Source organism: Nematostella vectensis, chromosome 8 (assembly GCF_932526225.1).
Source record: "Nematostella vectensis chromosome 8, jaNemVect1.1, whole genome shotgun sequence".
NCBI classification, from domain to species: Eukaryota; Metazoa; Cnidaria; class Anthozoa; order Actiniaria; family Edwardsiidae; genus Nematostella; species Nematostella vectensis.
The window spans coordinates 9,765,341-9,788,367 of record NC_064041.1 but is presented as its reverse complement, the minus strand read 5'-3'; the positions used below and the strand labels follow the sequence as shown (position 1 = coordinate 9,788,367).

Here is a 23,027-nt window from a genome sequence, read left to right as displayed (position 1 = left end):
TGACGTCACTTAAGTGAGCAGAAACGGGAATGTTTCTGTTTTTGTTAGATGTGTATTTCTGTATGTCTTTTTTCGATTATCTTATTATCTTGCAGTAGACATATTTTATTAATGACACTGTTTCTATGACAACAATATATGACACCTGTGACGTCATTGATTGGCATGGTACCTTTAATATAGCATAAGTTTGCAACTGGACTCTTAATTAAAGTAATAATTAAGTAATAATGTTTAAAAAACAGCAATTTTTAGGTAATTTTGTGACATCAGTATCCACCATCTTGGATCCGCCATCTTGGTTATTTATTATTAGTTATTTATTTTAATCAATAAAAACTGGTTGAAGCTTTTTGACAATATTTAATCTTCGTTTCAAGTTTCAAGTGGATATGAATGTTTTTTTGATATTTCTAAAGCATTTTTTTTCAAAACTTGGTATAAAACGTTTATATGACATGGATTTACGTTGAGCACGTCGTATTAATAGTTGATCTTAACGACGCGTTTTGCCTAATTTTTATTTTTGAAAACTTGGTTGCCATTGGTACCAGGGTACACATATCAAAATTTTGTTTACACCAAACTGAACCCAGATAAATTTTAGGAAAAGTCATCAAATTTCAATGCTCTAGCCCTACTAGTTAAAAAATTAGTACAGATCAAAGGTGCTGGGGCCTCAAAATCCCCCCCCCCCCACACACACACACACACACACACACACTGATCTGAATAGGGTTAACAATTGACTTGGGGCCCTTCTTATTGTAGCCTACATACAAAGGATCTCCATACTCTCTATGACGAACATTTTCCAAAGACCTGATTTTAAGTTCTTTTATTAACTCTTATAATTGAATACTCCATTTAGCCGACACCTCCCTACTACGAACACAGTCTCTAAGGTATCTGATATAGAAAGTTTCTCTTGCTTCCCTAATGGTCCATTCCTGATTTGTGCTCTAGGTCCTCCTATGGGGCAGGGACCCCCAAGACCCCCTACCAACCCAACCGCCGCCCCGATGGGGCAGCCACCATCCATGACCAGTGCACTGAGCAGCAACGGACCCTCCATCCCTGATAACCAGCGTGCTGGGTCAGGCACACCCCCTGGTGTAGGGCCAGCACCCATGCCAGGACTGCCACCCATGCCACGCCCAGCTACCGAGCTTCCTGTCATGAGAACTTCAGGTCCGCCTTCAAAATTTTCGCGAAAAGCCACTGGGAGACTAGGTGAGTTGGCTTAACATTGGCAGTATTACAGCCACGAAAAACATAACCACTGGGAGACTAGGTGAGTTGGCTCAACATTGGCAGTATTACAGCCACGAAAAACATAACCACTGGGAGACTAGGTGAGTTGGCTCAACATTGGCAGTATTACAGCCACGGAAAACATAACCACTGGTAGACTAGGTGAGTTGGCTCAACATGGGCAGTATTACAGCCACGAAAAACATAACCACTGGGAGACTAGGTGAGTTGGCTCAACATGGGCAGTATTACAGCCACGAAAAACAACCACTGGAAGACTAGGTGAGTTGGCTCAACATTGGCAGTATTACAGCCACGGAAAACATAACCACTGGTAGACTAGGTGAGTTGGCTCAACATTGGCAGTATTACAGCCACAAAAAACAACCACTGGTAGACTAGGTGAGTTGGCTCAACATTGGCAGTATTACAGCCACGGAAAACATAACCACTGGGAGACTAGGTGAGTTGGCTCAACATGGGCAGTATCACAGCCACGAAAAACATAACCACTGGTAGACTAGGTGAGTTGGCTCAACATTGGCAGTATTACAGCCACGAAAAACAACCACTGGTAGACTAGGTGAGTTGGCTCAACATTGGCAGTATTACAGCCACGAAAAACAACCACTGGTAGACTAGGTGAGTTGGCTCAACATGGGCAGTATTACAGCCACAAGAAACAACCTCTGGGAGACTAGGTGAGTTGGCTCAACATGGGCAGTATTACAGCCATGGAAAACAACCACTGGAAGACTAGGTGAGTTGGCTCAACATGGGCAGTATTACAGCCACGGAAAACAACCACTGGAAGACTAGGTGAGTTGGCTCAACATGGGCAGTATTACAGCCATGGAAAACAACCACTGGGAGACTAGGTGAGTTGGCTCAACATGGGCAGTATTACAGCCATGGAAAACATAATCATCATAAACCATGCCCAGCATCAGCGTCACTGCATTTACCATCATTACTACCGCTATCACCATCGATGTCTGGTCATTTACAGTACCATCATTACTACCGCTATCACCATCGGTGTCTGGTCATTTACCATCATTACTACCGCTATCACCATCGGTGTCTGGTCATTTACCATCATTACTACCGCTATCACCATCGGTGTCTGGTCATTTACCATCATTACTACCGCTATCACCATCGGTGTCTGGTCATTTACCATCATTACTACCGCTATCACCATCGGTGTCTGGTCATTTACCATCATTACTACCGCTATCACCATCGGTGTCTGGTCATTTACCATCATTACTACCGCTATCACCATCGGTGTCTGGTCATTTACCATCATTACTACCGCTATCACCATCAGTGTCTGGTCATTTACCATCATTACTATCGCTATCACCATCGGTGTCTGGTCATTTACCATCATTACTACCGCTATCACCATCGGTGTCTGGTCATTTACCATCATTACTACCGCTATCACCATCGGTGTCTGGTCATTTACCGTCATTACTACCGCTATCACCATCGGTGTCTGGTCATTTACCGTCATTACTACCGCTATCACCATCGGTGTCTGGTCATTTACCGTCATTACTACCGCTATCACCATCGGTGTCAGGTCATTTACCATCATTACTCCCGCTATCACCATCGGTGTCTGGTCATTTACCATCATTACTACCGCTATCACCATCGATGTCTTGTTATTTACCATCATTACTACCGCTATCACCATCGGTGTCTGGTCATTTACCATCATTACTACCGCTATCACCATCGGTGTCTGGTCATTTACCATCATTACTACCGCTATCACCATCGCTGTCTGGTCATTTACCATCATTACTACCGCTATCACCATCGGTGTCTGGTCATTTACCATCATTACAACCGCTATCACCATCGGTGTCTGGTCATTTACAGTACCATCATTACTAACGCTATCACCATCGGTGTCTGGTCATTTACAGTACCATCATTACTACCGCTATCACCATCGGTGTCTGGTCATTTACCATCATTACTATCGCTATCACCATCGGTGTCTGGTCATTTACCATCATTACTACCGCTATCACCATCGGTGTCTGGTCATTTACCGTCATTACTACCGCTATCACCATCGGTGTCTGGTCATTTACCATCATTACAACCGCTATCACCATCGATGTCTGGTCATTTACCATCATTACTACCGCTATCACCATCGATGTCTGGTTATTTACCATCATTACTACCGCTATCACCATCGGTGTCTGGTATTTTGGTAACCGAGTAGCCGAGTAGTCCAGTATACACCTATTTCAATAAACGCTGTCAGTGCGAATGGCAAATGGCAGTCCCAAGACCAATCACGGCTTATGGCTATAATCGTTTGAAAGAATAAGGATGATAAGAAGTAATATAATTTTATATATCCACATTTTTCTACATTCCTTAGAAATTTGACGAGTTCCATGGTATTTTTTCATAGAACTTCCATTTGACAATTGGCGTTTTGCCATTTGCACTGACAACATATTTTGAAAAAGGTATATATATATTTTTTTTCATTTTGGCCATGACATCCTTTACTGTAGTAATTAAGAACAATATCACTTACTCCTTTATTGATAATCATTGTCTTCGCCACCATTATCCGCCATACAACTATCACCATCGTACCACTGTCTTCACTGTCTTTCCTGAGGCTGTCTATCATTCTCAATACAACTATCGCCATTTTATCTCTGTCTTTCTTCAGGTCGCAATAAGATGTATGTCGACGTCCTCAACCCTAACAAGGGCAGTGGTACCCAGTCCACCGCTGCCCCTGCTGCCCTCTTCCCGCTCTTACCCGGAGGAGGTGGGGGTGTTGCTGGTGGGGTTCAATTCTTCGTTCCTTCTGCAGGTTTGTCCACCATTTTTTCAATTTTTTTTTATATCTTTGAATAGCCTTTTAAGTAGGGATGTTCAATAAGAGTTGGGGCCCGAATAACTTGAATATACTTCATCTATATTTTTTAGCCGCCGATAAATTTGGATACTTGTTTAGATAATGTCGATCAACCATTCCTTTGTTGTTGTTTTTCATTGAAAATACAGCGGCTTATTTGCAAGGAAACGGGAAATAACAATCTACAAATGATGTCTGACACGTTTTTGACGATATTTGAATGAAATTATCTCTCGCTTTAATTGTCCGTTTAAAATGGATTCTTTGAGTTACTTGACATTGGGCTAGAGCATAAAATGGCGGCGTGACTGACCTTCCTTAAAGGGGCTAGGTCGCGAGTTTTCCGTGGGCCACGATTTACTGAATCATGCATGGAACCTTGCGGTGCCCTTGGTCATCAGCTCGATGTATTGGAAAAGTCATAAAGTTCCTTAACCTTAACCCTTAGCGTGGTTCCTAAAAACTTCCAGGAAAACTCCACACGCAAAACAGGCTACGTAGGCCTTAGCGTAAAATATTATGAAATATGCTGCCATTTTCGTAAAAGTATGATCACTAGATCGTATTATGATGATACAGGCATCGTAAGAGATTGATGTTCTTCCCGACTTATATGTGTTGCCAGTTAAAGCACGTGAAAGGTCCATTGTTTCTAATAACAGCATTTCTTTAGCACCTCCAACTGAAGAATCCAACCCTGAATCAAACGAGTTGCAGAACGGAACCCAAGCACAGGAGGCACCTTCTAAGTAAGTAGCCACGGTCCATGCGATCACGTGGTTAGTTTGGCTGCTTTGATTGGCGCAGAGGGACGTTTTCTAGATAATGGGGTTCCTGTGGTATTTCATTTTATTCATCAGGGAGCTGTCAAGATGAGTATTTTGTTGTTTACGATGCATGGTTCAGGTTGCCTGTTTCGGGCGTCTATGTGTAAGGTGCCTTTGTTTGGGGTGTCTTTGTGTAGGGTGTTTTTGTTTGGGGTATCTGTTTAGAGTGTCTTTGTTTGAGGTGTCTCTGTTAGGGTGTCTTTGTTTGGGGTTGCTCTGTTTAGAGTGTTTTTGTTTTGGGTGTCTATGTTTTGGGTGTCTATGTTTGGGGTGTCTGCTGGGAGTGCCTGTGTTTGGGGTGTCTAGGGTATAGGGTGCTGCTGATGTGCCATTATTTACACCGTTTTTTATCTTTCTTTTGCAGTTCTTTCGATAACTCTACAACTGAGCCTACTCCGACAGTAAGTGGCCTTGACCCTGATATTAAGCGATTTCGTACCTTTACTCCTAGCTCCAATTCAACCCTAGAAAGTTTTGCTAGATCTCGTCTCTCTGGTCTTTGTACGTTCTGTCTTTTCTCTTGATGGATCGTTTTCCGTAGCTTTTTTTTCAAGGACTGGCGTCTTTAGAGTCGCAGCTTTGATTGACACAAACTTTATAGCTAGGACGGATTCAGCCGTGTCTACGCATTTTTTAGCTTCGCTGTTTGGCTAATGAAAGTCATGGTAATCAGAACGGACATAACATTAAAACTGACGTACTTCCCAAAGCTGTCATTTCAAGATTTGTTTATTGGAGACAATGACGGCTTAGAAACAAAGCTTTCAATAATACTAGTTAAGCTATCAATTGATTTTAACTTTTTTTATGTAGCCACGCTAGCGTGAATCACACTGCAAGTGTTTATTTGCCGTTAACCGGACAGTGAATAATCTCATTACTTGATCCATCGTTTCCTTTCTCTTCCTCTACTCAACTCAATCTTAACCAGCCCACGTCATGGTCTTCTTACCGGGATTCCTGTGCTAGATGAGCAGTTAGGAAAAATGGGATCTGGTACGAGAGGCTTTTTTTGCCCACCACAGGAAACCCGATAGGAAGGCTAGGGACAAAGCTAACTTTTCTACTCTGTGTTCTTCACATGCTGAGGCTTACAAAGCGTACTTGTGCCTGGTCATTTGTGCTCGAAACCCAACGAGCGAAACTGCTGAGTTTGCCTACTTTAACAAGCTATTCTGCAACGTGCTCATTTGTTAATGCCTTTATCAAATGCACAAGCATGACATTTTGTTAATGTTGTCCTGTCTAAAAGTCTAAAACTAACATACTTACGACTCAATCCGAGAAATCATGGATCGTAATTCATCCATTCTGTGCGACTCTCGCCCATTCTGCGTTACTTTCACCTGCGAATAATTTCCTTGACAGTACATGTGTTTTTCATACAATCAACTTTTAGGGAAAAAAAACATAATCCGAGAAACGAGGAACGTAATATGCCCATCAATGCTCTATGCGATCGTGTCTAATTTTACCTGCAAATAATTCCCGTAACAGTTCTTCAGTTATTTCAGGAATAATCCATAATTCTGACCGTAATCTATTTTAGTGCGACTCTCATTCAGTCGGTGCTACTTCCACTTAGGGATAATCCGTTCAGCAATGCATGCGTCGTTACTTTTATCCTCAACTGTTTATTTCGATGATGACGTACTCACGCCTGCGTATAAACCATTCGATTGTTTCTGTTTGATTTGCTGTCATTATGTTTTGCCATTCACGCATGCGCACTTAAGTCAAATCACCATTCTAGATATAGCACGAAAAACGCATGCCCATGCCGATAAACACCAGTCTCACTCGGAATCAAGACTGCGGCATCGACAAATTTTGGCGAATGCCAATTAGAATTGTTCCCATGACGTTACTCGCTGTTGGCGGGTCTAGCCCGGGCAGCTCAACAAGTGGCCTCAATTGCCGCAAAGCTCACACTAAGTGACGTCACCCTATTGCGCATGCTCGGTTAAGTCCCCCTTGACGTATCCCACATGGTTACCGTTGCAGCACTCTCGATCGAGCTCGATCGGTAGTTCGATATCCCTCGCCTCGGCCGAGGTGCGAAGCTATTTTGAACCCCAGGTATGACGTTTTTCCTTTGTGATATTGTCATAGTAGCCAGTCGCAGTTTCTATAGTAACCCATGCAAATATTCAAAACGTTTTGATTCGCTAATTATTCCAGTAGATCAAAGTAACACCTCTTCTGCTAATATGATAACCTTCCTTATGGTGGTTTTGCTATTTAATAAGAAAATCGCTATGAAGCCTTATATGCGATGGATTAGCAGATGTCGCTAGATGCGATGGATTAGCAGATGTCGTTAGATGCGATGGATTAGTAGATGTCATTATATGCGATGGATTAGCAGATGTCGTTAGATGCGATGGATTAGTAGATGTCGTTAGATGCGTTGGATTAGCAGATGTCGTTAGATGCGTTGGATTAGCAGATGTTGTTAGATGCGATTTGATTTGCAGATGTTGTTTGATGCGATGGATTAGCAGATGCCGTTAGATGCGATGGATTAGCAGATGTCGTTAGATGCGATGGATTAGCAGATGTCGTTAGATGCGATGGATTAGTAGATGTCGTTAGATGCGATGAATTAGTAGATGTCGTTAGATGCGTTGGATTAGCATATGTCGTTAGATGCGATGGATTAGTAGATGTCGTTATATGCGATGGATTAGTAGATGTCGTTAGATGCGATGGATTAGTAGATGTTGCTACATGCGATGGATTAGCAGATGTCGTTAGATGCGATGGATTAGCAGATGTCGTTGGATGCGTTGGATTAGCAGATGTCGTTAGATGCGATGGATTAGTAGATGTCGTTAGATGCGATGGATTAGTAGATGTCGTTAGATGCGATGGATTAGTAGATGTCGTTAGATGCGATGGATTAGCAGATGTCGTTAGATGCGATGGATTAGCAGATGTCGTTAGATGCGATGGATTAGCAGATGTCGTTAGATGCGATGGATTAGCAGATGTCGTTAGATGCGATGGATTAGCAGATGTCGTTAGATGCGATGGATTAGCAGATGTCGTTAGATGCAATGGATTAGCAGATGTCGTTAGATGCGATGGATTAGCAGATGTCGTTAGATGCGATTGGTTAGCAGATGTCGTTAGATGCGATGGATTAGCAGATGTCGTTAGATGCGATGGATTAGCAGATGTCGTTAGATGCGATAGATTAGCAGATGTCATTAGATTTGATGGATTAGCAGATGTCGTTAGATGCGATGGATTAGCAGATGTCGTTAGATGCGATGGATTAGCAGATGTCGTTAGATGCAATGGATTAGTAGATGTCGTTAGATGCGATGGATTAGCAGATGTCATTAGATGCGATGGGTTAGCAGATGTCGTTAGATGCGATGGATTAGCAGATGTCGTTAGATGCGATGGATTAGCAGATGTCGTTAGATGCGATGGATTAGCAGATGTCGTTAGATGCGATGGATTAGCAGATGTCGTTAGATGGGATGGATTAGCAGATGTCGTTAGATGCGATGGATTAGCAGATGTCGTTAGATGCGTTGGATTAGCAGATGTCGTTAGATGCGATGGATTAGCAGATGTCGTTAGATGCGATGGATTAGCAGATGTCGTTGACTGATTCCACCCTTGTGGTGTTGAATATTCCGAAAACTCTTGCTAACGATTTAGAACTGCTTATTAACCGCTGTTTCCCTATGAAATGGTATTTCATAGTGTGTTCTCTGGTTGGTCAACGTTTGGTTGAATGGCAGGAAGAAACCATTTAATTATTGGTCAATGAAAAAGAACAAGCTTTTCATTGACGGAATCCGTAATGAAACATGTCGATAAGAATTTCTAGAGAATCACGAAAGAAAGTTATACAAGGCCGCTCTTGTTTTTGGCATTCAAACTTATCTTTCACTTGAATTACTCTGGTCGGTGGTGTGTATTTTCATGACACGTGAATTGTGTAATACCTTGCCATCGCCACTGCACCACAAAGCTGCCCTTTTTAGCTTTCTTTTAGCTTTTTCTGCTCACTTCACACTAATAACCTCTTGCAGCCCTTCATTCGGCTGTTGTTGATTATTTCCTCGCTGTTTTATTGACTTGTTTTATTATTTTTTTTTTTTTGGGTTTGTGTGTTTTTGCCGCCCTTTTTGAAGCAATGGTATTTGGTATTGATACCGTTCTTCGGTTTTCGCAATCCCCATACTCTATACTATTGTTTCTATACTTTCCTTGTTATTGTGTGTATTGTTTTTTTTCATCGTAAAGCTGTGCTACTTTTTATGTACCATATCTTACATAGTTTTTGTGTGTGTTATTGTCTGTTGTTGTTGTCGCTTTCATTATGATACTGTTACGTTTTATGTGCCATATTTTTACATTGTTTCATGCTGTGTCTTGTTTTTTATTTCGTTGTGAAACTTTGCTACTTGCCATGTGGATTCCTTATCTTGTTGCTTGCTATGTTTTACTGTCTGTTGGCGTTGTCATTGTTGTGAAACTTTGCTACTTGTCAAGTTGATACCTTATTTTGTTGCTTGCCATGTTTCACTGTCTGTTGGCGTTGCCATTGTTGTGAAACTTTGCTACTTGTCAAGTGGATACCTTATCTTGTTGCTTGCCATGTTTCACTGTCTGTTGGTGTTGTCATTGTTGTGAAACTTTGCTACTTGTCATGTGGAGACCTCATCTTGTGTTTGCTATGTTTCACTGTCTGTTGTCTAAACGTGTTTAAAACTCGCCATATCGCTGATTACTCTCTTTCCTCCTCAACAGCCCGACACCGCTCCTTCACTAGACTCAACAGACTCCAACCCTCAGGCTCCGCCATTCTTCAACCCAGCATCCTTTACACCACAATCCAAGGCCCCCTCTTTCCGCCGCGGACGTGGTCGCCCCTACCCTGGGGGCGGCTACCGGTGACGAGGGGCCTGGGTCCGACCCTTATTTCCCACCGCCATCTCTGACATCAAACCAACATGTTGAGATGTGACTCACCTGCCAATCACAGGGGTCTTTGTGTTACCTAGCAACGAAACGCGAGTGGACATTAAAACCACGCAACATGGTATTCCCATGGCTCTACATCCGGAAAAATGTTCATTGTCCTCACCATGGTTACAGCATTGCCGTCACCACCTTTAACAGCGTTACCATCACATCACAATCACCATAGTTTAAGTCATCGAGGTCATCACCATGGTAACAGGAGTCTATAGCATGTGACCACGTGTCTGACCACGCCCACTTTGAGGTGGCAAAACGTCGCTCCAGGGCTCACGTCCCTAAGTGATGCACGGCGAATAAGGGCCCAATTCGTCGCGCATTGCTCTTTTGTGACCCTAGAAACGCACCTTGCCATGGCAACCCCGGTGATTGTTTACCCTAGACACAGGTAGCCCAAGCTTTGGTCCTTGTGTACTGTAGGCACAGTTAGCCCGAACATATTCTCAGATGTTCTGTCTTTTGCGTTCTGCTAGTTGTTTGTTAACACTACATTCGTATCCATGTCAGAGTTGACGGTGGGACTTTTTTTGTTAAAATGGGCAGAATAATTATTTATCAAAATTGGAGAATTATAATAAATGATATTTGTGAGGATGGTGTGTTTTGTTATTATTAGGGACTTTAGTAAAGATCCCGCAACGACGAAAACGTAGACGACGTCGGCAGAAAACACTGAAACTGCATATATGGTCACGTGGTTTGTAGTACTTCGCTAAAGGCACAACTATCCATATCTCATGATGAAAATCGTCAATCGACCCCCAAACCTGGTAGATGTAATGAAGGTTGCAATGGGCTTGCAACAAAGTGGACATGTGTGTGTGACGTCATCAAAAACACAAATATTCGTTTCTTGTGATTGACAACAAAACTTGGAAGATTTCACGTGGATTTCAACTGATCTGGTAGGGAGTTTTACCCGACCTGGTGGATTTTTGTCTCCCCGGTACCCGGCAGAGTTTTCAGACACCCTGATAGAGTTTTTCCTTCATGGTACAATTTCTGACCGTTGGGAAATTTCCAAGAAAATAGACAAAAAACGCAGTGGCCATATGCCCGACAGTAGGGAAAAGTCTTCGATGGACTAAATGCTCGACAATTTTTAATTAATTCAAATAACTCACTAAATTGCTAGTGAGTTAAAAGTATTCAATATTTGTTGCGAAAGGGCAAGTCAATCTTGAGTTGAGATTTGTTGTCGGTATCGATGTTTTTGTAGTCTTTGTACACTATAAAATCGTAATTTTTAAGTGGCACTTCGGCCTTTTCTGAAACATGCTGCTAAATGTTGCAAGTTTCAATTTACGAAGTAATCACGATAAATTTTTGACCTAGTGAGTTCAGAGTATTGTATATTGTGTCGAAAAAGAGAAAGCGAATTATGTAACACGGTCAGCGCGTTCGACTGTTAACCGATAGGTTGGTGGTTAAAGCCAACCCAGGGACGAAATATGTATTTTCGCATAGTCTAATACTGCTTTAAAAGTAGTGCCAGAAACCATAAGTGTCAAGAGTTAAGTTCAGTATGCGTCCAAGACTCTTTAAACAAAAGTAATTCACATGATGCCTAGGACTGTTCGCAGGCTCATTCGAAAAAAATCCATTGCGAAGCTTTACTGATGCACTTCTATCTAATAAGCCTAGTATCCTTTCAGACTGACAGAGGCGATTCAAGCTATAAGCATGCGCGAGCACTCGACATGGAAATCTACCTTAACTACCGTCATGCAGTGCGCACTTCAGAAGGCGCGCGCTGCATTCTGGTAGGCGAAGAAGGTTGTATTGTAATTGCGCGCAAGCTTATAGCTGGAACTGACCTAATAGTGTCTAGGGCATTGACTTGAGACCAGGGCTTGTGCTTGTGACCGCTGACCGATGTTTGCTCAGCCTTTTTTGTCTTGTTTGATATTTCGTGTTTTTTTTTAATTAGTCCCTAATGAAAACCTATACATAACAGTTTTCCTAATCTATTTCTATCTGGGTGAAAGGCTAGGTCAATAGTCTCGGCCTATTTGCTCAGCATGAAAGCGAGGATGATGAACCACAGGAGGACCATCCGTATGGGGGCCACTGGATAAGAAAAAAGACATCGATTAAAACAATGATAAGGCTAAGTTCAAACGTCGTATTATCCATGAGCCGTATTCAATGCAAATGTATTTAAATGTAGTTGAAACAATCGACTTGATTCAATTGCACGCATTGAATACGGCTCATGGATAACTTAGCCTAAGTTAATCCATATAATAGAATCTGTGAAAGCAAAGCTCAAGTGGATGTTGTCTTAATGTTTCGTCACGCACTCACCATCGTGTGTAGCGCCGCTTCGCGGTGGACAGGCCGGCGGAACAACTGTGCTCCTCTCTGACGCGATCAGCTCAGGAATCAGAACATTCCAGAAAGCCATGTGATCCGCGCGAAGATGCTGCGCGCTCGAGGGACTGGGCTTGAGTCTGAGGTAATGCTGAGACCCTGCGTCATAAGCTGGCCAAGCAAACGAGGGCTGGTCTGGATTGTTGGGGTTCCTGTGATGTGAGGCATTTGAGTTTGATTATAGCTAATATACAGGCATAAAAAAGCAAGAACCATACAGAAAACAATAACAGGTCTGCTACAAAGAACATACAAAAAATATAAGGAGTAATAATATAATATGTTTAATATAAGAAGTATAGGACATTTAGTTTGTCAAATAAAAGGTAATTGTTTAGAGAATGGGAGACGATAAAGGTTGTCCAACATTAACTTGTAGGGAGTCTTGTCTTTCTTTGTTTACGGGCCGTGGCAGCCATTTGGAAGAGGCCCCAGGAACGCTCATTTTATATTACCACAGGCATTCTCTCCTCCGAGTCTCGAATAGACACCTTCGACGAAGAAAAACATGTGTCAATTGCGCGCCTGTTGTACACCCACCCCGATTTAGCAAAGTTTGTCCACCGTTGAATGACGTCACGGGTGAAGTTAGCCTCCACAGGGTCCGTGACGTTACTAACTAACGCCATCCCAAACAAGAACTGGATTTCGGCGCCATGATAAGCTCTTTGCCAGGAGGGAATTGGATGCCCATCAAAGCCGAGTGCACCACGATGCTCGAACTCGTAGAGATAGGTGGCGCATCCTTTTGCAAGGAAACCGCTGGCTGATAGTGCAGCTGGCGCGGTAAACATGGCGTCGGTCATCATGTTGATGTACATGCGTCTGATAACAAGTCAAGGGGGAGGGTTAATAGACAAGAAGACACTCAGGCAGATTATACAAGCAAACAAACATTAGAAGAGGAAGAGAGGCAGAAGAGGCATTAGAAGATAGCCAGGCACAGATAGGCAGACTTACAGACATTCAAACAGAAAGACTTACAGACTAACTACCATTCAGACAGACAATGTTCAAGACAGACATTCAAACAGATAGACTGACATTCAGACAGACTGACAGACAGACATTCAGACAGAAACATTAATATTCAGACAGACAGACTGATATTAAGACAGACAGAGATTCAGACTGACAGACAGACATTCAAACAGATAGACTGACATTTAGACAGACTGACTGACATTTAGACAACATACATTCAGAAAAACAAACAGACAGACATTCAGTTCGGGTGACGAACAGCGAGACAGACCTGTTTCCAGCTGGGTCATTGACGTTAGCCCAGTTGGTGTAGCGGTAGATAATGGCTGCTGTCGTCTCGTTAGACTGGTTGGCAGTTGGCAGGCTCAAAGCCTTACCCGCCTGCAGAAACACGATTCGCGGCATGCCCACGGAGATGTTGAAAAGCGCTAGAATGAAGTTTATTTAAAGAAGTTTGATCAACCACAGCTTACCTTTGACAAAGCCCCCTCTAGCAAATTACGCCGGGTGGCCATCATCACAATAGCAATGATATATTGTAAGCACAGGGAACCCAGCTTTTACTGTGCGTTGTGAGATAGAAGATTTTCGTTTCCAGGCTTCAAATAACAGACTGAGTGGTAGTTCGCGCTGCCCGCTCCCCTGTCGGCATTCGTTCGCTGCGCTCTCGGATTTTTGGCAATGCAAACCTCTGCAAACTGCAATGTGCATTGCGGAGTTGTTGATTTAAAGTTTTGCTCGTATGTATATTGTATGTGGTTTCGAAGCCTGGCACTCCTCTCAATTGGTGTTAGCCTACGACTGTACCTAACACATGCGCACTACTCACGTGAGGATGGAGGAAGAAAAACTGTTCCATCGTCGTTTGTTGTACCGATCATCACATCCACTTTATTGAATTTTCCCTCCTTTAAAAGGGTGATGGGAGAATCTGAAGAAAGTAGAACTGAATTTAGAACATTTTTTTTGTTTTTTTTTATCTTTCATTGAGTTGTTATAAGGAAAGAAAGTTTTTCGTAAAATCATATACAGAGGAAAAGGCGATTTCGCTCTTACAGTGCAACGCGGGCCTTCATCAATAATTGTCTGTACGCAAGAGACCATGATATAAGAGAACGAATCCCCGTGGCCCATGATGTCGTCCATGGAAGCTATTTTTAGATTGCGCGAGCTTGTCAATCATAGCATCCATACATGGTTCGTCGCGCCATATTTGGTTATGGGCACCACGAGCTAGTACAATTTCACACCAAATTTTTTCCCTCTGCACTTCTTTGCTTCGTTCGCTACCTGTTTTTATCCTTTTACCTGCTCTTCAACGCTCATGATCACAATGCTACTCATGGGGTAGTGTCCTGTTATCTGTTTAGTTATCTAATGTTCAGTTATCTAAATGTTATATGAATAATTGAACGGGAAGACGTCGGGGAGACGGTGAATTTGGAGTTCATTCAAGATGCATCGTGCAGACTCCTAAAAAGTTCTTTTTCTCTGCAATTCGGTGAGATAGAATACCTAGGCATTCTCAGAGTCTATGTTATGTATTTTAATTCAAGAAGGCCTTTATTTTTCTTTGATTTATAACATTTTTAGATGAATGAACTTCAATTTTTCACGCAATTGTTCAGAAATCATGTCACTCAAGAAACCCTTGTCACTGGAATAAGATTTACTTTATTATAAAGACTTGAAATGTTTTATTTGTAATATCGGTGTGAATATAATGGTATTAAGTTCTGGATCTATCTTTTTCATTAAAGGGGAATTGGAAGAGAATTGTGTTTTGTAAACACAGATTTATGATTGATTGTTGTGTTATAATTTGCGAATCAGCAGTGAAAACTTTTACTGGGGAAGATGATCTCAGAGCCTAAAATCACGCACTGTATGCATTTCAATGTCCCAGAAACGGTTGATTGGCTCCAGCGTACTCTATGGAAGATCATTTGTACAGCGTTTGTAAAAAAAGAAGAAAATTTCGGTCAAAAGATTTTTAAAACATCCTTTGCCGGATCACATTGCTCAGATGTGAACGCACGTAAGACTTATGTTGCTAGTAAACGTGAGCGCTAACCAATCAGAGACGTATCTAAAAATAACTGCTTGTTCTAAAAATAGTTTTCACGGACGTCATCATTGGAACATACCCTAATACGGGGGATTCGTTCTTTTACATCATGGTCTCTTGCTGTACGTTACTGGGCGAGGTGATGAATAAGCTTACTTGGCCATGTTGTATGAGGTTTTGGCTCCTAAGTCGCTGTTTGTACGAAGTCATGGCTATTGATAGTCGCTGTCTGTACGAGGTTTTAGCTCGTAAGGCGCTATTTGAACGAGTTTTTAGCTTGACAGTCGCTGTTTGTACGAGGTTTTGGCTCGACAGTCGCTATTTTTTACATGGTTTTAGCTTAAAGTCACTCTTAACAGTCGCTGTTTTTATGAAGTGTTGCCTTGTTTGAACTGAACGGGTTTTGGCTTACCAGGTAAGAAGTTCCCGTCGATGACAGGGGAGATATGGCCGTCACCGATGACCGGTATAGCTTTAGCCGCATCCAGGATTTGAGTGAAGTTTTTCGGTTCAAGGCACTTGACTATGTTATCGAGGTCTGTGCAGCCGCTGGCCTTACCAAAAGCACTACAGAAAGCACAATAACATAAATTATTTTTTTCTCGCGCCCTGATTGGCTCTCGTGGGGTCCGGTATCCTACGATCCGGACCCGGCGATACCGGACTGCTCACCTCCAAAGCTCGAAATAGTGAGTTGATTTGTAAAATGCCCATCGAAAACGGCATTTTATTTGTTATTTTATCTAGAATCAATCGGCTTCAATTCCCTGTGTTTTGACAATTTCCCGCCATAATGATTTTGCAACGCGCGCGACAATTTCAAGTTTGCTGAAAGTTTTTTTGGGATAGAAAAAGCAGCAAATTGTCGCCTCATACGAAGAAAAACAACAAATCCCTCTAGGAATGTACCTGCATAACCAGCTTAACGTATCCACACAGTTCTTTATATAAATATACTGTGACCTCGGCCGAGGTCTCGGTCACGGTATTTCACGATAAGGACCTCCCAGTGGTAAATAACAATATATATATATATATATATATATATATATATATATATATATATATATATATATATATATATATATATATATATATATATATATATATATATATATATATATATATCGCCTCGAAATAAAATCCTAAACCCTCCTATACCTATACCCTCGAAAAGAGGGTATTAGAGTTACAAGGTTATTTAGTTGGTAGGGGTTATGACAACAGGTTTGTGGGGAGGGAAGTTGACCTGGTTAGACGTATTCCTAGGGACGACACATTGAAAGACAGGCGTAAAGGTAAGAATGATCGTGTACCTTTTGTAGTCACTTTTCATCCAGCTTTACCTAATTTACCTGGTATTCTTCGTAATTTACAGCCAGTTCTAGAATCTTCTAGTAGATGTAGGGGTGCTATTGGTAGGGTACCTATGGTGGCTTATAGGACACCTAGGAGTTTAAAGGATATGTTGGTGCACTCCTCTCTTAAAGAGGATAGTACTCAGGTTAGAGGTTGTGGTAAGTGTGGAGGTAAAAGGTGTAGGGTGTGTAACTTTCTTAAGACAGGGCGGGAATTTCGCAGTACAGTTACTAATAAGAAATATGTCATTAATTTTGACTTGGGCTGTAACTCAGATTTTGTTGTTTATCTAATTACTTGCTCTATGTGTAGCAAGCAATACGTAGGGTCTACTATCAATAGTTTTAGGAAGCGTTTTGATAATCATAAAAGTAGGTTAAATAAGCACCCTAGTTTACCGGTTAGTGAAAGAGTTAAGGATGACCTTATCTATCAACATTTTCATTGCGACAATCATTTAGGTCTTAATAATGTTATGGTACAACTTATAGATAAGTGTAACTCTGAGGCTCAGCTTAGGGAAAGGGAAGGCCAGTGGGCTTATCGGCTTAAGTCTATCTACCCGCGGGGTCTTAATAGTGATGACTTTTCTTGTAGTAGGAACCCACGTAGAGATGTGTAAATTATTTTTATCCATAGCGCGCGCTATTCTAGAAAATGCGCGTTTTTGTCAGTTGTATTGTTTTTGCGTCTCGAGCCACTATTCTGATGTAAATAAGCTTGTAACGATTCACCTTCTTCAGTCTGACCTGAATAAGTCTTATTAAAGACGAAAATTTGGCAGAGTCGATTTCCAGTTTTTGGTGTATTGTATTCATTGTTCTGGTACGAGATCGCGACAGTTTGGGCTTTTTGATTCTATTCGTATTGATTTTCCCGAGGACTGATGGAGGAAGGATTCTACAAGCTCATCAACTTAAAGAAAAAAAGATCAAGATATACATATATCATAAAAGATATTGATGCATCAATATCTTTTTCATACGTCCTGTCATCCGTCTGCTTGTAAGAAAGGCATTCCTTTTGGGCAGGCACTACGTATTCGTAGGATATGTTCGAAAGACTCTTCTTTCGAAAAGAGGGTATTAGAGTTACAAGGTTATTTAGTTGATAGGGGTTATGACAGCAGGTTTGTGGGGAGGGAAGTTGACCTGGTTAGACGTATTCCTAGGGACGACACATTGAAAGACAGGCGTAAAGGTAAGAATGATCGTGTACCTTTTGTAGTCACTTTTCATCCAGCTTTACCTAATTTACCTGGTATTCTTCGTAATTTACAGCCAGTTCTAGAATCTTCTAGTAGATGTAGGGGTGCTATTGGTAGGGTACCTATGGTGGCTTATAGGACACCTAGGAGTTTAAAGGATATGTTGGTGCACTCCTCTCTTAAAGAGGATAGTACTCAGGTTAGAGGTTGTGGTAAGTGTGGCGGTAAAAGGTGTAGGGTGTGTAACTTTCTTAAGACAGGGCGGGAGTTTCGCAGTACAGTTACTAATAAGAAATATGTCATTAATTTTGACTTGGACTGTAACTCAGATTTTGTTGTTTATCTAATTACTTGCTCTATGTGAAGCAAGCAATACGTAGGGTCTACTATCAATAGTTTTAGGAAGCGTTTTAATAATCATAAAAGTAGGTTAAATAAGCACCCTAGTTTACCGGTTAGTGAAAGAGTTAAGGATGACCTTATCTATCAACATTTTCATTGCGACAATCATTTAGGTCATAATAATGTTATGGTACAACTTATAGATAAGTGTAACTCTAAGGCTCAGCTTAGGGAAAGGGAAGGCCAGTGGGCTTATCGGCTTAAGTCTATCTACCCGCGGGGTCTTAATAGTGATGACTTTTCTTGTAGTAGGAACCCACGTAGAGATGTGTAAATTATTTTTATCCATAGCGCGCGCTATTCTAGAAAATGCGCGAAAATGCGATATTTACATCATCACCATTTTTTGGCCGTTGTAATGTTTTTGCGTCTCGCGCCACTATTCTGATGTAAATAAGCTTGTAACGATTCACCTTCTTCAGTCCGCCCTGAAGAAGTCTTATTAAAGACGAAAATTTGGCAGAGTCGATTTCCAGTTTTTGGTGTATTATATATATATATATATATATATATATATATATATATATACATACTGCAATACAAACTTTACGCTAAAAAGCTATGTATTGGCAAACACCATATTCACCGTGGTTGCAGGATTTGGAACTTTACCAGAATGCAGAGCGCGCGGTGCATGGCGACAGTTGAGGTAGGCTCCCAAGGTAAGGACGCGCGCATGCTTATAACTGGAATGGCCTATTACCTTGCGACTTTCGCCGCATAACTGTATTCCGAAGCGACCCAATGTCCCGCTGCATTTCCACTCTGAGGAATAGCGCTACGGAACAAACCATTGGCCAGCGGCGATAGCATGAGTAGACCAACACTAGCACCCCCGGCAGACTCGCCAAATATGGTCACCTTCCCAGCATCTCCTCCGAACCTATAAATCACAAACACGTGGAATTTGTAGAGATCAACTTCCATGAACCGTTAACATTGAGAACGACGTAAATGCTCCCAGCTTCCAATAAGCACCCACCCCCCTCTAAGGCACAAATATTAACAGATTAAGGGCCCCCGAATGGTCCCCCGAAATTTCGATGTGCTCGCAATTTTTTCCGCCATGCTTGCATGCTCGCACAATTTTTTACGCCGTGCTCGTTTTTTTCAGAACTAAAACTGCTTGGTCTCGAAAAAAAAACAGAGTTTTCGCAAGCTCGCAAGTGCTCGTTAAAAACCATTCGCGGCTCCCCTCACAAAACGAAGGTATGACATAAAAAAGATGGAAGACTCGTACTGAATTATACACTTGAGTTATTCTTGTTTAATTCCTTACAATTAGGAGATTGAGCTTGAATTGAATGCATATATTCTTTTGACTTAATCCTTGAAGTAAAGAGATGAGCATTATTTATATAAAGCTGAAGTTTTGAATTTTCATATAATCGCCCCGCTTCGAGTAAGACCCTCCCGGGCGCTATAACGATTAATTTTGGTGTTGAAACCGGCATTTAGAATAGACCGTTTTCCAAATGGGCTACAATGGAGTTTGAGAGAAAAAGTAAGTCTCTGGCAACATTTTAGATGAAATAACTGCATATATTTCAAGCACTTTTAGCTAGGATGTGGTGCTTAACGCTATCTCGAAACATCCAAACAATATTAATTGCAAAACTGTTATGTCCCACCACAGGGGCCCCCAAAAACTATCGGACCTTACCACACTATGTTAACGTTAAGGCAAAATGTGTCTTCTAAACCATTTTTTGTTTTACACCCTTTGTTTTCATGTATACACAACAAAGCAGGAATGTTTACATTTCTCTCAAAATTATTTTTCATTTGAAAATAGCAAAACAACATTGTCACGCAAGTCGAAGCAACGGATCATAAACTAAATGGACTGTTAATAGACGTGCTCAAAAGGGACTTCTCAAAGGAGTCCAGGGAGAAGATTTTTTGTAAGTGCTTGCGAAAGATGTTCCAAAGGACTAATGTTCACTTGATTCTATCGCATCCCTGATTCTGTCCGCGTTATGGATTATAATGTATCAATAAATAAACAAAAAGAGCAATTAACAAAATTTAATTACGAATAATCAAAACACGGCGCTTGCTTGAGTGAATGTACCCTCCTCCGCAGGCAACTCTACTCTGTAATGACCTTTATTCAGATTCGGGATTCCTGTGTTTGTGATTTAAGGACGCGGCCCCCATGCGTTAATTTTCTTTCTATTCGCCACAGGTAGCACGCATAAAAAAAGGCCTGCGGAGAAGGCTTGCGTGAATGAAAGTTTCAAGGGCTTTCCCACAAAAGTAATTTGCATATGAATTAATCAAAAATAACGAGCTAACAAAAACATTGATCCCCTGGTTTTGTAAGAAAGACAATTAAAACACGACCATCAAGTAGACCATTTGATAAGTGAGAAAAAACTATAAAAGGCATAAAAGAATTTAAGATTATTAATATTCTACTTTTAATTAAAAAGCTTAGAAACCTTTACGCTTGAGGAGTTTTAAGTACTAAAATGACAATGCATAAATTTGAACTATTAAGTACACAAACAATTAAGCCCTCTACGCGTAAAAAAAAAGAAAAGAAAAAAAGCCATCTAAATATACCTACTTGTTAATATTACCCCTGACCCATTGTAGCGACTTCACTTGATCCAGCATTCCATAATTACCAGTCACACCATTCTTGCCGGTCGCTAGGAAGCCAAATATCCCAACACGATAATTAACAACTACAACGATCACATCTCCTTCTCCAGAAATAACGCTACCATCGTAGAGTCGATTAGCGCCAGAGACAAACGCACCCCCATATATCCACACCATGACGGACTTCATCGCGCCCGCTGCCGTGTTATTCGGCACAAACATGTCCAGATTAAGGCAGTCCTCGCTCATATCATTAGTTGTAAACTGCTCCATGTATTCAGTAAGGTCTTGTGGGCACATCTTTCCGTTCACGAATGCATCCCTGGTACTTGTCCATGGCGTAGGGTCGACCGGGGCTTTGAAGCGCTCGGCTTTGGCGAAAGGGATGCCCATGTACCGTCTCACGGCATGTCCGGTGGGTAGAGTTACAGTCAGGCCTCGTACAGGTCCATTAGTTGTGTCGACAACTGGTGCGAATTCAATGCTGAAGACTTGTTGCAAAAGAGAGACTAAAAGAAGCCAAGCGATGTTGCACGCGAAAGCCATGTTTGCGGCGTTTCGATTTAATGAGCATGAAATGTCTAAAGAATGCTAAGATAATCAGTGAAGCAGGGCCGTTGGGAGCCGATCACGCAAGGGCGTATCGCACCGGGATACAAACATGCTCAGGAACCCAGCGGTCTTTGCGGTCGCTATCAAAGGCCTTATAGCGGTCGAAGAAAGAAAACGTCAAATCCTAGAGCCTGGGTAATAAAGTGAAGGGACGCACTGTATCACCATCACCATCATCATCATCTTCATCAGTCATCATCAATATGTTTTTCTTTTCTTATTTTCTCGCTATTCTAATATCATATTGACACTTTGAATCCATGCATATCTAATCTTTATAACATTTATAGTCCTTTTTAAAGCTTTGTGTAACGACTGAAGACTGTAGTGGGGGCGGTACAGGTACCGGGTTTTACTTTCGCTGTTACAACCTGAAGCTATACAAGATCTGACTGCGGCTTCTACCGCACCCCTTTTTTACATGGTCCTACCACGGCGTCCCTCAGGTAATCCGACACTGACAGCCATGGAAAGTTTTTAGCTCTGTTTAGATAAGGCTTCAGCCAATGAGCGTCTGAGGAACGAACCACCCCCCATGGGCGTGTCGGTTTGTTACCTTTGAGCTACCGCGACTTACGTAATGTTTATGTGTTGCTACTAACTACGGTTGTCACACTAACTGCTAGCCGCGCTAGTCCGCATGGCACCGTACTAAATCCTAATTCCGCCGACGGCCAGGTCTGAATCCTACATAGGGCAAACCCTGTGTGAACTCAGACCTAACTTTTCGTCCTTCGTTAAGAGGCGCGAACCGAGAATTGGTGGCCAAATTTCGATTGTCAAATACCCCTGGAAAAGGGACGCGCCACTCCTACTTTTCCACTGGGTCAAGGGTAAACTTCTTACTTTCCCTATCCTATTTCTTAGGAACGGCTAAAGTTACTTTATTGATATAACTTGCTTAAACAAATAGAACGCCTTTTAGTTGAATAAACAAAACATACTTATAACGGTCCTTAACTTCAGGAAGGTCGGTGTTTAATTAAAGTAAGATATTTAGTTGTCAAAGATGACGTTAATCTCTATTTCATTATTTTCCTCCGTGACATTTGTTTACTTATGCGAGAGGCGAGCAACGATCACTTTAAAGCATGCGAGTACCTCGTTTTCATGTACGAGGGTCGAGTAACGATCACTTACAAGTATGCGAATACCCCGTTTTCATGTGCTAGAGTGGAGTAACGATCACTTACAAGTATGCGAATACCCCGTTTTCATGTGCTAGAGTGGAGTAACGATCACTTACAAGTATGCGAGTACCCCGTTATCATGTGCTAGAGTGGAGTAACCATCACTTACATGTATGCGAATACCCCGTTTTCATGTGCGAGGGTCGAGTAACGATCACTTACAAGTATGCGAATACCCCGTTATCATGTGCTAGAGTCGAGTAACGATCACTTACAAGTATGCAAATAA

General features: G+C 41.7%; 2 protein-coding genes across 9 annotated transcripts in view; one reads left to right on the top strand and one right to left on the bottom strand.

The window, feature by feature from the left end:
* The window catches only part of LOC5519396 (protein transport protein Sec16A), a 39,187-nt gene extending 28,600 nt beyond the window's left edge, over positions 1-10,587 (top strand). For 7 of the 8 annotated variants that reach the window (XM_048730915.1, XM_048730917.1, XM_048730916.1 and 4 more), the window contains 6 exons: positions 967-1,233; positions 3,971-4,117; positions 4,836-4,911; positions 5,354-5,390; positions 6,994-7,068; positions 9,763-10,587. In XM_048730915.1, the coding sequence (XP_048586872.1) occupies positions 967-1,233; positions 3,971-4,117; positions 4,836-4,911; positions 5,354-5,390; positions 6,994-7,068; positions 9,763-9,909 (749 nt within the window). In that variant the 3' untranslated portion in view covers positions 9,910-10,587. The remainder of the gene's footprint in view (positions 1-966; positions 1,234-3,970; positions 4,118-4,835; positions 4,912-5,353; positions 5,391-6,993; positions 7,069-9,762) is intronic. The other variant, XM_032364141.2, reaches the window with a different exon arrangement.
* Positions 10,588-11,894: 1,307 nt separating this feature from the next.
* LOC5519395 (cholinesterase 2) lies at positions 11,895-21,640 on the bottom strand. Its single transcript, XM_032364145.2, has 8 exons — positions 20,959-21,640; positions 19,090-19,269; positions 15,831-15,985; positions 14,180-14,281; positions 13,622-13,778; positions 12,907-13,191; positions 12,301-12,518; positions 11,895-12,063 (listed from the first exon to the last, which is right to left on the bottom strand). Exons 1-8 carry the CDS (start codon positions 21,540-21,542, stop codon positions 12,002-12,004), a joined length of 1,743 nt encoding a protein of 580 aa, XP_032220036.1. The 5' UTR covers positions 21,543-21,640; the 3' UTR covers positions 11,895-12,001.
* Positions 21,641-23,027: the final 1,387 nt, after the last annotated feature.

Bases quoted from the DNA above. Each gene is read 5' to 3' on its own strand.
- LOC5519395 (XM_032364145.2), bottom strand. From the start codon at position 21,542: ATGGCTTTCGCGTGCAACATCGCTTGGCTTCTTTTAGTCTCTCTTTTG. The intron at 14,282-15,830 runs GTAAGCCAAAAC...TACTTTCTTCAG, and splicing joins CGACGGGAACTTCTTACCTG to ATTCTCCCATCACCCTTTTA. The intron at 13,192-13,621 runs GTCTGTCTCGCT...ACTTGTTATCAG, and splicing joins AATGACCCAGCTGGAAACAG to ACGCATGTACATCAACATGA.